Source organism: Seriola lalandi, unplaced genomic scaffold (assembly GCF_002814215.2).
Source record: "Seriola lalandi dorsalis isolate HSWRI2012SDOR001 ecotype SW California unplaced genomic scaffold, Sedor1 jcf7180002054646, whole genome shotgun sequence".
NCBI lineage: Eukaryota > Metazoa > Chordata > Actinopteri > Carangiformes > Carangidae > Seriola > Seriola lalandi.
This window is the reverse complement of record NW_019525199.1, coordinates 661,659-677,201: the sequence shown is the minus strand read 5'-3', so window position 1 is coordinate 677,201 and position 15,543 is coordinate 661,659. Positions and strand designations below refer to the sequence as shown.

Genomic DNA, 15,543 nt, shown 5'->3' with positions numbered 1-15,543 from the left:
AAAACACAACCGAGCTCAGTACGATTAATGACACAGAATCTGCTGAAGGGAACGCTGAAGTGCTGCAGATGTGCTCGGGACAGACGTGTTTTAATATCTACCAGCTCTAATCTGCATAGTGCTAAAGGTTTAAACAGATAATGGCATCAACAGCTGCAGAAGACGTCTGTCGTCTTCTTTCCTCCTTGGATATTCATTCATCGAGAGACGACGCTCAAGAGGAAAGTTCAGAATAAACACTTAGAGTAATCATTGATTTCTAATGTGGTGGCTCGCTTCCAGTTCCCCCGAAGCACAGTGCATCACTGTTATTGATATGATGTAATGTGGATCCCGTCATCCACTCGACAACAGTTTTCTTGGTAACCAGTTACTGGGTGTTGCCTGCTCGTCCTTGGGAGAAATGATGCCATCAGGTAGCTGTAGAGCTGAACTTGCACAGTGTGAACCACAATCAATACACTTTTAGAACTCGAGTAGTTTATGTTGACAAAGTAGATTCTTGTTTGTTGTGCACATGCACATGCACAGTTTGGATGGAAGAATCAGAGGTGCGACCAACTGATTAAATTTAACCACGGACCCCCGTAATATTGAGGCTTCAGCCGGTTTGTTTCACACGTTTCAATAGAATATTTTACTCTACTTTCATATCTGTAGTGTTTTGTGGTTTTTATGAAAATTAAAACCACAACTATTTAATTACACTGTACATGTAAAAACCCAAGTTTTCTTCTTTCTTTCTACTGGAACTGAGTCAAACTGCGTCGCAACTGTTGAATAAATAGATAAACTGCTCCTAAACTTTGTCCTTCCAACATCTAATAAGTTTCTTAGTGGAGAACAAAACCGAGCTAAAAGGAAACTTAATAATCTTGCTCCTGTTTTTAAAATAAATGTGGGTCTGGTTTGGCGTCATTACAGCAGAAGACGGTGATTCACGGGTTTCCATCAGTGACACTGTCCTCTCGGTTTGCCCCGTGAACGCAGCACGGTGTCGTACATCTGGTTGTGAGTTCCAGTGTGTTGTTAGCTGCTGAGTCAAGAGAGCCGACAGATTCCCCCGTGACACTTTCCACAGTCAACTTCAAAACTCCAAACGCACTCTAAATCTTTCTGACTCATTTACTCTGAGCCAAATCTAAAGGACTAATAAATGTTTGAATTGCACCAGAAGTGGAGCCAAAAAACACAGGTTTCCTCTTTTTTTTTTTTCATTGCAGTCGGGCCGTGTAATGAGATTAGGATGAATCTCAACACAGGCGTAGAATCTCCTCTTTCTCCAGCGCAGGAAATCCTTTCATCACTGTTTATTCTTTTATCCATTTTCGTGTCTAAGCCGCCTGTTGTGGAGTGTCCTATAATTAGAGGCCTCTTGATTTGATCAGAACCCAAAACCCCTGAGTGACGGATTCATTGGTCTGGCTCTAAGTGAACTCCTTCCAGTGGAGTTAGGGGAAGTGACTTTTACTGAACTACCTTCCTCAACCCTCCCGAGACTCCCCTCCGCAGCGGTCAAGCTCGACATGGCAGAAACAAGAAAGATAGATTTACCAGGAAACAATGATATGACTCAAACAGAGCCTGGAAAGCCCACAAGTTTTGGCTGGGAAGAGTTATGTAAGAAACCTCCAGTGGCTTGTGTGTGTTGGAGGCTCTACAGAGGGCGGGCCGGTGGCCGCCAGTTTCTTGGTGTGGCGGCTGGCGCGTTGCAGCGCTTCGGTGGATCTGTGGATCTATTCCTAGTGGTGTAATTAGAGGGACGCAGATGAAGTGCAGTGGCAGAGCACTCTCTCTTTAACAGCTGCAATGTGTGTGTGCTTGTTTTCTTTCTCGTCTCGTCCTCCTCACTCGTCCTTAACGATCCTTGACTTGATTAATAGGTACGGTGCCAAGGTCAAAATACACTCGTGTTTTGATGGCAGATATATTGTCCAACAACTTGTGCATTTCTTTTTGACCGTGAGTGGCACTAGATGGAGTGATTGATCCAGCGACCGCGCGAAGGCAGCACCCTCTGGTTTTTATTCTCTCCTCAGTCCGGATCCGTCTGGTCTGGATCTGGAGTTTCAACACGCAGCGGTGGAGGCAGCGTTCAGATACCTGGTCAAAGCAGCAACACCACAACGTAAACATGTTCATTACCAGTCGTAAATTACGCAAATATTATAAGAAAGATATACTGACGTATGAGAACTCAATGGAAAACAGCTCATTTTAGAATAAATACCATTATAATAACATGGAGCTCATACTGCTTTATGTTCTGTTGGGTAGTTTAATCCGTTAAAATGCGTCATATTTTATGATATGATCAAAGGGGCTTAATTCCTCTTGGGTTGGGGGCTGTGTTTCCCCCCTTACTTTAACAAATCCTGTTTTTCTTTCTGCCAGTTTTTCCAGTTCAAGTTTGACTTACTCTCTGTTGTTAAGAGCTGAAACCATTCGTCAATTCACTGATTAGCCAATAGTCATAAAATTAATCTGCCACTATTTTTTTCAAGCACAGAAACGTCCGTTAGTTCCGACTCCTCAGAGTTAAGACATTTGACGACTTCACCAGCCAAATAATTGAGGGATCAATTAGGGAAATATTAGTCAATAATCGATATAATAGTTTAGTTTTCTCCTGAGTTTTTCCTCTCAGGCTGCAGACGGGTTCCCCACCTGCTGATGGGTGGAGGTTTCTGAGGACCAGGTGGGAAACTTCTGCCTCTTTTTCATGATTTTCAGGGACAACAAAAACATTTAATCTACATTTTTTGAATTACTACACAGTTGTCAACAGTGTTGTTAAATAAAGATGCAGTCTCAATATAATTTATCATTAAGTATCGAGACTCAGACCTTTTTCTTTTTTTGTTAGACTGCAGTTTTTATGGAAAGTGTTTCGTAGTTTGTTACGCCGGTTTATTTTCTTTGACCACAGACGCTGGAAATTAAGTGAAAAAAATCTCTCTGTGCGTTTTTTACCTTGTGCCGAGTTTTTATAGACAACATTCACATCAGCCTTGTGCCATGTTGAAAGTACCAGGTCCAAACGTGTCTTGACTTTTAAATAAATGTGACCCAGACGTTTATTTATACATGAGAAATTGCTGTCACATTTACGTGAGGAGCTGCATGTGTGAAGGGTTTGTAACCACAGCTTTCATATAAATGTACAGAAGTATAAAAAGTAGTAGAACAATATTCAATATAGTGGTAATACTCCAGAATGTGTGGTATGTGATTAGATGTAGTTTCCACCCCCCCAGAGTTGGTTGTGGGTGGATGGTCATATATTATAAAATAGTCCCGGTGACATACGTCCGGCCACGTAATCACTGCCTGGATTATGTTCAGAGGCAACGTCCTCGTTATGTTAATAGAAAATGTAATCCACATCACAACACGTCTCCCGGCCTCAGCCCCCGCCATGAATCAGTGATGTTTAAACTGGGCGCAGGTAAACCATCACGTCTCGGCCTCACAGACCCATCACGCTGCCACAGAGTCACTTCTTCATGCGCAGCCGTCTAAACGCTCTGTGACTGTGGACGTTTTGAATACCTCATCAAAGCCAGGAGTAATGGCAGATGAATCAAGACTGAATCTCCCTCCACACGGAACTGTCCCATAAACCATATCCCTGCTTTAGTAACAAGGCCGGTCTAATGAATAGCCTGGCCCCGCCGAGCCTGACCAGCGAGGCAGCTGTGCCATGAAGGCAGCTCTCCGTGGTGTAATAACTCTGTCTCTCCGTCTCACTGATGTGTGAAAGAAACCGAGCCGTCGCCGAAAAAACCCCGCGCACCCACATGTTGAACACGAGGGGGAATTCCCACACACAAGCAGCTTCGCTCGGCCGCACGTTTAGCAGCGGATTGAGTTGTGTCTTCACACCGAGACAGTAATTAGCGCTCGCGGTCAGCTCTGATGTGATTTACAACAGCTACGCTTCAGTGATTTGACTGGGGACAACTTCAGACTCGGGCTTTTGTTATTGGGTAATCAGAGAGATGATGGTAAATCATGATGTCTCAGCTTTTAAAGATGTTGTTAAAGCTCAGGCTGGTACCTCAGCTGTGTTTCCTTGGCCGGCCTCGTCTAAGAGGAGATGATCTCCGTCCACTGACGCCGACAAACACGTTTCCATAAACTTCAGCAGAGTGAAAATAAGGATCTAAAATAAAGACTTCATCTGCGATAAGTGGTAACACGGCCAGAGCTGTTGAGCGTAATTGGGCCGGGCAGTGACCGTGACTCAGGGCCTCTGGAAACCCTGTCTCAGAGAGAGACTACCCAGCTCCCATCAGCCCCGGCGCTCGCCAACACGGCAGACACCTCAGCAGTGTGGAGTCATTCGCAGCCCACACAGTGCGGTAACACGCAGGTCATTTGTAACTCCTTTAAAACTATGTGTGTAGGTGGGCGGCTCAGTGGGGAAGAGGTGAGTTGTTAAGTTCCTCGTTCCCACGAATTGAGGTCTGGTTTGTTTGTACTGGCTTTAGAGTCCGTGGAAAGGATGTAGAGATTAGTGACACCGACTGAGAATCTAAAAGTGAATGTACACTGGATCTTAATTTGTACTCGGGGGTTAAAGTAGCGACGTTTTGGCACTTATTTGATTAATAAGTAAATAAATCTGAGTGTGAGCGAGACACACACACACACACACACACGCACACACGCACGCACACACACACAGGCAGGAGAGAAGCCCCTCCCCTTCCAGGAGGTCACACTAGAAGGTCAGGAGGTTGTTAAATCCTCCTGTACTCAAGAAATTTCATGGGAATTTAGGGAGTTCATCTCAAAATCTCCTCAGACAAATACATGTGCAGCACTTTATTTTAAGTTCCTCTGTTCAGCTTCTATAAGCAGCATGTAAACGTGTAGTAAATTCTTTATAACACACTATAATGTAGAGTTAAGCAGCTGTTTACTTATGTAGTTGTTTGCACTCCTCAAAAACACAGAAATAATAAATATAAGATACGTATAAAATTGTTGCTACGTACATGTACAACATTATGTGTTATTAACAATTGATTATATGTTTGTATATTTCTCATGAATATAAAATAAGGGGACTTAAAGTAAAGTGTTAACAGTAAATGAAATAAGAGGCAACACATCAGCAGTTTGCTCGGCCGTCACAACTGGCAGAGCCTCCGGCCGCTGAGTCCGCACGCATGTTCACACAGTCGTTTACTTTAGTGTTTGTGACTCATGGTTGTGAGTTAATTTGCCAGATGGACTGTGCCACTGTTATTTTGACAGAAAGCAACGAATTAATGATGTTATAATAAAGAAATCTCGATTTTGCAATTCAGAAATCCCACACGTTGTGCAAAAGCCCAAATTCTAATTAACTGAAATTACTCACGTGGCCTTAAAAGGAAAGGATGGTCCTCGTCACACACACACACACACACACACACACTCATACACACAGCTTTTCTTCTTTTAAATCAATGGACAATCTGTGCTCTGTGAGATCTTACCTACGAGCAGCGGCTGTGAACGTTTAAAGGGATTCCATGAGTCAACAGAAGTGAACACAACTCTGAGACGTTTTTAAAAGAGACCATGCAAATGCAAGGAGCTTACGTCCGCAGCCTCACTGTCTGCCTGTTTGCTCACTAAGGGGATTAAGTGCTGACCATTGTCCCCAGATTCTTTATCGGGAGATTGTGGACGGGAGGAATTTGTTTTGGGGATTTTTTAAACACGGCATCAAAAGGAGCCCGGTGTTAAAGTTCTGTCTGAGCCGCTGTGAGAACATGTTTGTCCCATGTTGGGGAAACCGCAGACAGAAAAACAAAAAAAGTATCGGGATTGACTGGGAATTTGGATTAGTGGCGGTAAATTGGGGTTGTGGGGTTTGGTGCAGGTGAAGTAGAAGCTGAGGTTTCCTTCACATTTTTCTCTCCCTCTCAATGTTCAGCCTGTTAATCCTGCGCTGTAGACGCTGGACGGCGTTCTGGCGTATGGCAAAACAAAAACCTCCCTCTCTCCTCTTTTAAACAAATCCAGCAGGAAGTGTGCAAATATGTAAATGCTCCATAAAAACAGACTTAAGTAGTGTGTTTTCCACTTAAGGTGATGAAAGAACAGGCCTGCAGCTCTGCCTTGAGAACAGTCACGCTTTGTGAACTTGACCGCTACGGTTCCTGCCTCTTGTGTGTCGGCGTGACTTAAAAGCCCGGCGCGTTTTGCCCTGTTAAAAGAGCCGGCGTTCCAACAAATAATATCAAACTAATGGCAGCTTCTCGGCTAGGTTAGCCACACACACACACACACACACACACACACACACACACCTTTTTTCATATCTATTAATATCTAAGTGCTCACAGGTGGTCTGCCTGTGAAGTGCACAGAAAAACACAACCCTTGGTTTCAGCCCGCTGTACATCAAATGAACCGTAAGCACCTTTCCCTCTTTTTTCCTCAGTTGTTTTCTCTGTTTTTCTTTGCATCCTTCGCCCTCCCTCCATCTCCCCGTCCCTTCCTGCCCTCCTGCCTTCCTTCCTCTCCTGTTCCCTTCTTCTTCTTCTTCTTCTTCCCTGTAGAATAAAGCGAGGATGAGGTTGAGCATGGAGAAACCTGTTCAACCTTTTTGTAGCTTCGGCCATTGTTCCTTGTTGTGATGACGAACGCCGGGTTACCTGCTGAGATCAGGGAGAGAAACACAAGCCGTCGGACGTTCACACAGGTTGTTTACAGACCGCCGGCTCAGCCAGACTTTTTTGGAAGAGATGACTCCGGACAAAATCATACCCACGCTGTCTGGTGTAAACATCCATCGCAGTGCAGACGCTGCCTTCCTGGTTCAATGTTGATGCTTACCTCCAGTTTTCCTGTGCAGTGAGGGACTGCTCTTCTGTGTTGCAGGTGTTTTCACCTCCACATGAAGTGATTTACACAATAAGCTGCTGACTTGTTGTCAGTTTGTCCACTTGTTTCTTGCCACATTGGATTTGTCGGACCGACATGAGTACAGTGCTGATAACTGATAAAAAACAAAGCGACGCCCGTCAACATGTTGACGTTCTGACCCATGAGCGACCGCACCCTTCTTCTAACTTGGCCTTCATTGTGAAGACCCTCTCTGTTTTTATCTCTGCTCTGATTCATATTCAGTTCAACATGGTTTTCTCATATAAAAACTGGGTCTGAAGCTCGTCTCCTCTCACTTCCTGATTGAGAAATCTGGGTCAGGCCTTGAGCCCCGCCCACCACCTGCTGGCTCCAGGTGGACAGGTGACAGAGCAGAGAGCATCAAGATGGTGAGAGGAGGAAACATCAGAGAGACTCAGCCTCATGTTTGAGCCTCAGTCAGACCCAGACTCAGAGGAGGAGTCTGAGACCAGAACCAGACCAGAACCAGAGACTAGCAGAGCTAGCTAGTTAGCATCTCTTTGTTTATGTTTTTTGTTAGCTTTTAACTGTCAGTGTCTGACACAGTCTTAGCGGCTGTGCTAATGCTAACTCTCTCTGTACTGACAAGGTTTCAGGTTTATTTAGCCCCGCCCCCTGTCCCTACCAGTTGACAGGATTGGTTGCTGAGGTTTGTGACGTATGAAACCCTGAATCTGTTTCTATTAGACTGTGATTGGTTCACTGCAGGTCAAGGTGGAAACACTCAGTCACGGAGCTGATGATTATTTCATCATCATATGTCTGTATTATATAAAAAAACATCGGTCTCAGCTGCACACCTGTAAAGTTTAGTGACTGTATCCTGCAGGTTGTGACAGACAGACGTAGAAACACCTGCCAAAGCACTTGAAACCACCTCTGTGGGAGTTCCCGCTACAGCCAGGTGAAACAGCAACCCCCCCCCCCCCCCCTTCTGTCACCGCTGGTTTAAATAAAAATACCAAAATCAGGTTTTTCTAAACCAGATTTGTCCTTGAGTCATGAATATTCTGTATAATTTCATCAGATTTTGAAAAACATCTTTCTTTTGATCAGAAACCAGGAAGATAATAACACACACACACACCGACCTGCACAGACTCCAGTTAAATTCCCAGCTAAAAATAAAACCAGTTTGTGTTGATAATCTAAAACAAATATGTAATTAGTCCGACTGCAGCTCTCTGTTATATTAGAGGTGGTTGACTTTGGCTCGGTGGCGTCTTGACTAACCCTAATGCCTACCCTGCTGCCCAGTGGAAATAAAACTGCTCGTATATTAGTGTGGTGCTGTGGTGGTGAGAGGATTAGTACGGTGCTCTCCTCCTTCCTTCAATTAGCGCTTGTAGCCAGTAGCAGAGTTTGCAGTGGTTCCGAAAAGAACACATCGACTGTATTTACTGTATTTATGTGACCATCAGAATGTTTTATAGTTCGAAGGCTGAACTGTTGGCGCTCTGGTTTGACTTCCTGTCTGAATTCAATAAGTTTAGGCGTGAAAACTCTTCAGCTTTAAAGCGTAAAAGAAAAGAAAAGATGTCGGTGGATCTGTGGGGAGTAGAGGGTAAAGGTGTGGTGGGAGGAATCAGTAGACGAACGATCTGTAGGTACTTCCTTCCAATTCATGTCCAATCACTTGAAGATGATCCAGAGAAATGGGAGGCACCTTCAAGTGTCATAGCAAAGTGTCTGAATACTTATGTCAGCTTTTCCTTTTTAATAAATTTGCAAAAAATGTGTAAAAGTGTAGATTTTATCATCAGGCTGCAACATAACAACATGTGCAAAAAGTGAAGGGGGGGTCTGAATACTTTCTGAACGCACTGTACTTTCTGACGCCACTTTATTGTATACATCCAACATATGTGTAATTACACACACACACACACACACACACACACACACACACACACACACAGAGTCCTGACCTTACTCCCAAATTGGCAGCCCTGAAGACAAAGCCCTGTCTTAGATGGATAGTCTTTCATTTGTGCGTTGGGCAAATTTGCTCTGAAGTTTATGCATCCTGGTAACAGTAAAGCTATCTGAATCCCCCGAGTGCTCCATCTTGTACGCTTTATGTCTTCCACATGGTTATAATTTGAGATTTTCCCGATTTTCAAAGCTTTTTTTGAGCCTAGTGTTGTTAATTAAAAAGTGGACTAGTTTTGTTGTGGCCTTTTGTGTTGCCAAGTAGGGAAATCACCGCCTTCTTTGTTGCTCTCTCCATTTCTTTCTTTGCTTCTCTCTCTCCCTCTCTCTCTCTCTCTCTCTCCTGCTCCCTTGTCCCATCTGCCTTTGTCAAGAATAAAGCTAGCCCCAACCACTTTGTAAATGAAACATCCTACCACTATTAATGGGATTGAGCAGATGTTTTCTGTTTGGATGGTCAGAGATGGGACAGTAAAGCCTGCAGCAAAACAAAACAAAAAGATTTTTGGACCCAAAAAAAAAAAAAAAAAAGCAAAGGCAGATATTTATGGAAATGATTATATCACTTCCCTCATGTCCCATACAGACGCATGTCTCGCGCACATGGCAAATTAGAGGTCATCCCTTCCACTTTAGCGCATGTCTAAGTGCGTGTGCCAGTGATTTCAGCACTAAAACATCGTAAATAACACTGTAACCCCTGGGACAAGGTGTTATAAATAGGACGTGTCAAACCCTGCTCTGGCCAGCCTCTGGTTTCCCCGAAACCCTCTCTTTTCACCCGCCGAGCGGCTCAGCTACTTTTTAATTTGGCCTTCCCGCGGGCTAACCAACTGACGCCTCTCGGCGAGGGCCTCTGTATTTCAACAAGGCCACAAAAGCCCCAGCCCTCGGGCACTCGCACTCACAGAGCTCTCCAGCCTTTCTAAGCTGTTGCTTTTTTGGAGCCCAGACTCTACCATCAGCAGAAGAGAAGCGCCGGTCCCTGGCCAGAACGCAGCGGCCAAGTCTCATCTGTCAGAAACCCAGGGGCCAGACTCTCCAGCCACCGGGTGGGCGGGGCCCGTCCAAAACAGAGAGAGGAGGAAGAAAGGAAGAAAGAGTGGAGTGTGGGGGAGAGAAGGTTTGAGAGCGAGAGGAAGCTCCCAGATAAACAGGCCGCAGCGCCTCAACTCCTAATCACCCTGCGCTTCCGTTTCCAGACTCTATAATTAGAAGGGCCCCGTCCCTTTTTTCTCTGTATTCCCAGTTGACGCAAATGCTTCTTGTGGCTTGGCACCTCGTTTGGGGCGTGGGTTTTCAAGAGTTTACAGGCCCTGGGCCTTAGCTCTCTGGCTTTCTGGTCGCTCTGATACAGCATGAATAGCTAACCACTGTCTTAATGCACACTTCACTTGGCTTTTCTTCTGCTTTCCTCCCTCCACCTCTGATAATCTGCATGACCCCATCGCTCATCCACTCTCTACCCCCCTCCCCTCCCTCCCCAGTCCACCTCTTCATCATCTTTAAATATAACTCGTCTTCAGTCATACACCAGTCTTAAAAAAAGAAACCTTTCAACTCTGAATGAATGTGCAAAAATTTTGTAGCACCCTTGGCTTCTTTTTCCACAGAGGGAGTGTTTTCCATCTCCCTTGCACGTGTTGCTGAATCCTTTTAATCTCATGCCATTCCAGCCTCCTCTTTTCACATTTGACATGCCACCCAATAAAGCCCGGCCACTAATTAAAACCTACTGCAGCCTCCACATAAAAGATTCCAAGGGGAAAAACTCAGAGGAAAATTACTAATTACTTTAATATCATTTATGTCTGGGAGTCGTCAAAAAAAGACAGAGGTTTGGACAGTTATTATTTTTCAAATCTTGCATTCTGTATCAGTGATGCCTTTCCAACATTTTGAGTCACCGCCCGATCTGCAGATTTCTTTGTTGAAGGCTTTCTGGGGATGGGTTTTTTTTTTTTTTTTTTTTTTTTTGGGTTGCGCTTGAAAAGCAGCGCTGCATTTTTCCCCGTTGAGCCAGTTTAGATCTGGGTTTGTTCTGGTGTGGTTTGTTGAGCATGTTGTTTATGGTGAGGGCCTATACTTTCTGCAGTTTGATGAGCTTCAAATAAAACGGGACCAAATGAATGGGCCTGTCAGTGGGGGTTACACTTGTGCTGAGCTGTGGTTCAGTGTTTCGGTGAATCTCAAATGTGCACACACACACACACACACACACACACACACACACACACACACACACACACACCCATAACCATACATGGATGTTTGAATACATAGATTCTCTCTTTTACAGACACTTATCATCTTGTCTGTCCTTGAAGAAGCACACGACTGCAGCGCTGCTTTTAACCAGAGCGAGCTCACCATGCGAGGGGAAGGCTGCGTTTTATGACAGCGACAAACGATAGCTGGTTTTATTTTAATGGGCTGGTTTGTTTGTTTTAAAGGCACAGTAATTCTGTCATGCCATCCAACATGTGTCCTGCACAGTTGGTAGTGTTGGCTGCCTTTGTGTAAGCTGCTGGAGCGAAGTGGAGTTTAAATATTTTGGTTGGCCTGACGTTGTATCGGTTTAGCAGCGTATCAGCAGCAGCTTCACACTGGCTCAGTTTAGAGAGTCTTTGGTCAACTGTGACTGAATTCTTTGGTTTTTCTCAACTGCACTTGTGATTGTTTGATGATTTACTCCTCAGTTGTGAAGTTGGATTACACTGCATCACATTGGTTTGGTAAAGCTAATGAAAATCCAGGCAAGAGGACAAAATCTTATGCAAATTTTTTCATGTGATTTTTGCTCCAGCGATTCATTATGTCAATTTCATTAAAGTTCCCTCCAGTGTAAAGGTCTGTGTCCATGTGTAGTGTGATTATAGATCAGCTCTAGCTTCTATATTAATACTGTGAAAGTATCAAAGCCTCAGTCCACAGAGAAATGCACACAGCCTGTATTCAGAAACTGAGCCTTAAAACCAGCCGTCAGGACTTCTGGAACTTTGTGATGTCACAACAAAGCAGTCACCAAGCCCCGCCCACCTGGACCCACCATCCAAACCTTGCAGGATTTGGTTTCTCTGAGTGTTTACCTGAAATCTGATATATTTTTATTAGATCACTCAGAAAACAGTGAGCCAATCAGAAGAGAGGCTCAGAGCCTCCTCTCTTCTGATTGGCTCACAGGCCTGTTGTTACTAGAGCTGCAGAGAGAAGCCTGAGAGAGGAGATGTAAAACTACACTGAGATGGTTTTTATATCTTCTTCTGGATCAACACTTCAAATAAAACACAGAAGGAGAAACATGGAGCTTTAAGTTAAGTGACTCACTCGATCATCAGAGGCTGACAAATCTTAACGTCAAGCTCTGAAACCACTCAGTCCTTCATTTCCCATAATGCAACTCAAGAGCATCTTTCATTACTACCTGTTGAATGCATATCTTTCTAACGCTACTCCAATGAAGTCAATCGAGGCGAATTGAAAACTAATTTTTCAGTCTATTGACTGTGGTCGTCGCAGCTGTTGTCTAGTTGTGCTGTTCATCTATTTGTTTTGTTTGTTCAGCTTATTCAGCCAGATGTCACACTGTGATAATGATAAAAATACAGTGACCAAAATAGAAAAATCAGCATGCAGAGGAGGATTAAAATGTTTTAATACAGACAGTATGTACTAGGTACTGCAGACAAAAACCAAAGCATGAAGAACAGAAGTCAAGAAAATAACACATTCACGAGAAAGCACATAAAACACATTAAAACAGTGACCACAACGGACCACATGTGCAGTAGCAGTTGTTAGCGTGATGACTCGGAGTGCTGATGACCGTCTGTATCTTCATCTTCAGGAATGCTGCTGGTGACTGCCGACACTCTGGGCCACGACTTTCACGTCTTCCAGATCCTCACCCACCCATGGGCGTCGTCACAGAGCGCTGTTCACCATCTGTACACCCTGCATCGTGGGGAAACTGAGGCCAAGGTCTGAAACACACACACACACACACACACACACACACACACACACACACACACACACACACACAGAGTTATAAAGTTGACGTCCCATCAGATTTTCATGGAGGAAATCGAGTCGTAACTGTCAAATCTGATCACACAAACACGATACACACGGTTTTAGATTAATTGTGACGAACAGTTTTTGAGGAAACAGTTATCTCCAATGTCCGTTGCAAATGAATGTCAGTAAACCCACTTAGAAATCACAGAAAAACTGTTTATAGTTGGTAGACTGAGTAGAAGATCCAGCGATCCTCCTCTCAGCTGTCCAGTTGACTGGATTCATCTCCTTCCAAACTACAGACACATTTAGAAACAGAAACAAGTGGTGGGAGAAATTAGCCATGACAAGTTAAGTAAAACATTCAACCACTGGTTCACAAAAACATGAAAGAACAAATGTCACATGTTGCAATCTTCTAAACCACCCACTGTTTTCTGCTTCCCACCAGAGTCGTGGTGTTTTAGGGGAACATGTTGGAGAGTTTGTTGTTGCTGTGTTACAATATGATGCCCATTATGAAGATGCTGCCTCTGTTTGTTTTAAAGTAGTTCTAGATGTGCTCATGACACTGCGCTCTGCTAGTTGCCGCTTCTAACACAGTCGTAGAAACTCAGTAGAACTGATTGGAAGGTTAAAGCTGTAAACCAACTGCAACCTCCCACACGACCAACCGAGCCACGCAAACCCACGCAAACCCACGAAACTCATGCAGCCCACACAGGCCGCTGTTGACGGGGTGTAACATGTCTTGGCCACACCATACACACTCAGTACATCTAACCCTTATTTAACAGGGGACGTGCAGATATTTCTATAATATATAATATAATTCTCTCTTTGAACCTCCCTGTGTGTTCCCAACTGTGACACGCAGAAACTCTGTGGTACAGGTTAGAAGTGCTTACTCAACAAAAGTACTTCAGGCCTTGTTCGGTTCAGGATTATTGACTGGCGCACCCACACCCTCGCAGCCTGCCTGTGGTTAATGTATGACCGAACGGCAGGTCCGCTGACCGGCTGCACACTGAGCCTGCTTTGATCCAGCCCGTTGTAAACAGCGAGCGCCGGCCTTAGCCTAGCGCTAGGGCCAAAGGTTATCACCACACACTCACACACGCAGCGCGCACACACACACTCTCGGACACACACTAGAGCGTGATAAAGTCTTCGGTGAGGTGGGTGGAGAGACGCCTTATCTGTCTCCGGTGGCCAAACATGCGGCTGGCTGTCAGTGACCTGAGGCCAGGTAAACAGACCCGCAGCTGATAACAGCCGTGAGGGGCGAGCACCAGTCCCAGGGGTTACGAGGATGGCACTGCTGAACTGCACCATCAGCTGTGATTCCAGTAATAGGGGTTTATGAAGGCCAATCGTATCGCTGTTCGCGAGAAAACCCATTTTCAACAATCAAGCGCAGAGTATGTGAGAAACCCGATTTCCCTCGCTTGCCTTGCTCCCGGAGAAGAAGCTGATTTCTTACCCATTTATACAGGAAATGAGTTTTTAATGGGCTTTTTACAAATGCAGGACAAAGACCTCAGGGAGAAGACCTCTGTGACAGTAGAGAACGGATCGTTACATCTTCATATTCCAAATAAATTAATCGACTCATTATGTTGACAACTGACAAGTGGGTTTCCACATTTTTGTAAAATTAAAAAAACAGATCCTCTCACGGAGCTGTCTCTCCGAAAGCTCTGACAAAACAAAACTATCAGGGAGAAGCTTCAAAAACATGAGCAGTGGTTCTAAAGCAATGTCTGGGTTAACTAGAAATCTGACTGCTGAGCCCTAAAACACCTGGTTTCTCAGAGTAACCTGGTCTCCATCGTAGTGCAGTTTGATTTTATTCAAAAACCAGATTCATTTCCATGTTAAAACATTTCATTTCAGTATTAAAATTGAACGTATTTGGCCAAAAAATGGCCAATAAAACATTTTATTGGTGCAAAACATGAGCTCTTGGCTCCTTAAGGCCTGTAAATATTGACTTTGGCCTGTTAAACACATATTGGTCAATTCCTCATGACTAAATTAGTTTAGTAGTATTAGTACATTGAGTGTTTCCACAGAATTTGAAAGTGTGGGTACGTCCATAAAGCCGTCATGTTGTCCCTCTGCCCACCGTTACCACTGCTACTGTTTCAGATCAAATGATGCGAGTGAATAGATTCAATTAATAGTTTTATGTACAGCCAATGAAGTGTTATATAAGGCTGTTTCATCAGTCAAAATGAGTCTTATCCAAAGTTTGACCACATTTATTGGTTTTTAATTTCGGCCATTTTGAAGCATCGAAGCTGTGACTGATGTTTGCTCGTGTGTCTTCAGTCTTGTGTCTCTCTGTCCGTCTTCGTCACATTCCTGTCGTTTCTTTCCAGCGTTTCCTCTCAGGTGATCAGAGCTGCCCCTAATCTCCCTGAACCGGTGTCACTTATTTATAAAGAAAAGAGACTGTCATCAAACCTTCTGTGCTGAGGGAGGGAGGGAGGGAGGGAGGGAGGGAGCAGCTCTGCAGCCTCTCAGGAATGTGCTGCCTCCGTAACGACACATGCACGTGACTGAGCGCAGTTACATTCCAGCTCTTTAAGATAACATTTGACAACTATTTGATATGTGCAGGGTTGTCGCACTATGACTGTACAATCACAGCCACCCTTCAGGTAATAACCCCCCCAC

At 44.4% G+C, this 15,543-nt stretch overlaps 1 protein-coding gene and 1 long non-coding RNA gene across 4 annotated transcripts in view; one reads left to right on the top strand and one right to left on the bottom strand.

The window, feature by feature from the left end:
* bcas3 (BCAS3 microtubule associated cell migration factor) overlaps positions 1 to 15,543 on the top strand; it is a 313,054-nt gene that overhangs the window by 45,121 nt on the left and 252,390 nt on the right. For both annotated transcript variants that reach the window (XM_023420499.2, XM_087177759.1), the window contains exon 14: positions 12,689 to 12,822. In XM_023420499.2, the coding sequence (XP_023276267.1) occupies positions 12,689 to 12,822 (134 nt within the window). The remainder of the gene's footprint in view (positions 1 to 12,688; positions 12,823 to 15,543) is intronic.
* On the bottom strand, positions 12,480 to 15,502 carry LOC147818318 (uncharacterized). Of its 2 annotated transcripts, XR_015438097.1 has the most exons (3): positions 13,293 to 15,502; positions 13,057 to 13,157; positions 12,480 to 12,824 (listed from the first exon to the last, which is right to left on the bottom strand). It is a non-coding gene; the product is annotated as an uncharacterized LOC147818318 (long non-coding RNA). The 2 variants fall into 2 exon arrangements; XR_015438096.1 differs by having other exon boundaries at positions 13,057 to 15,502.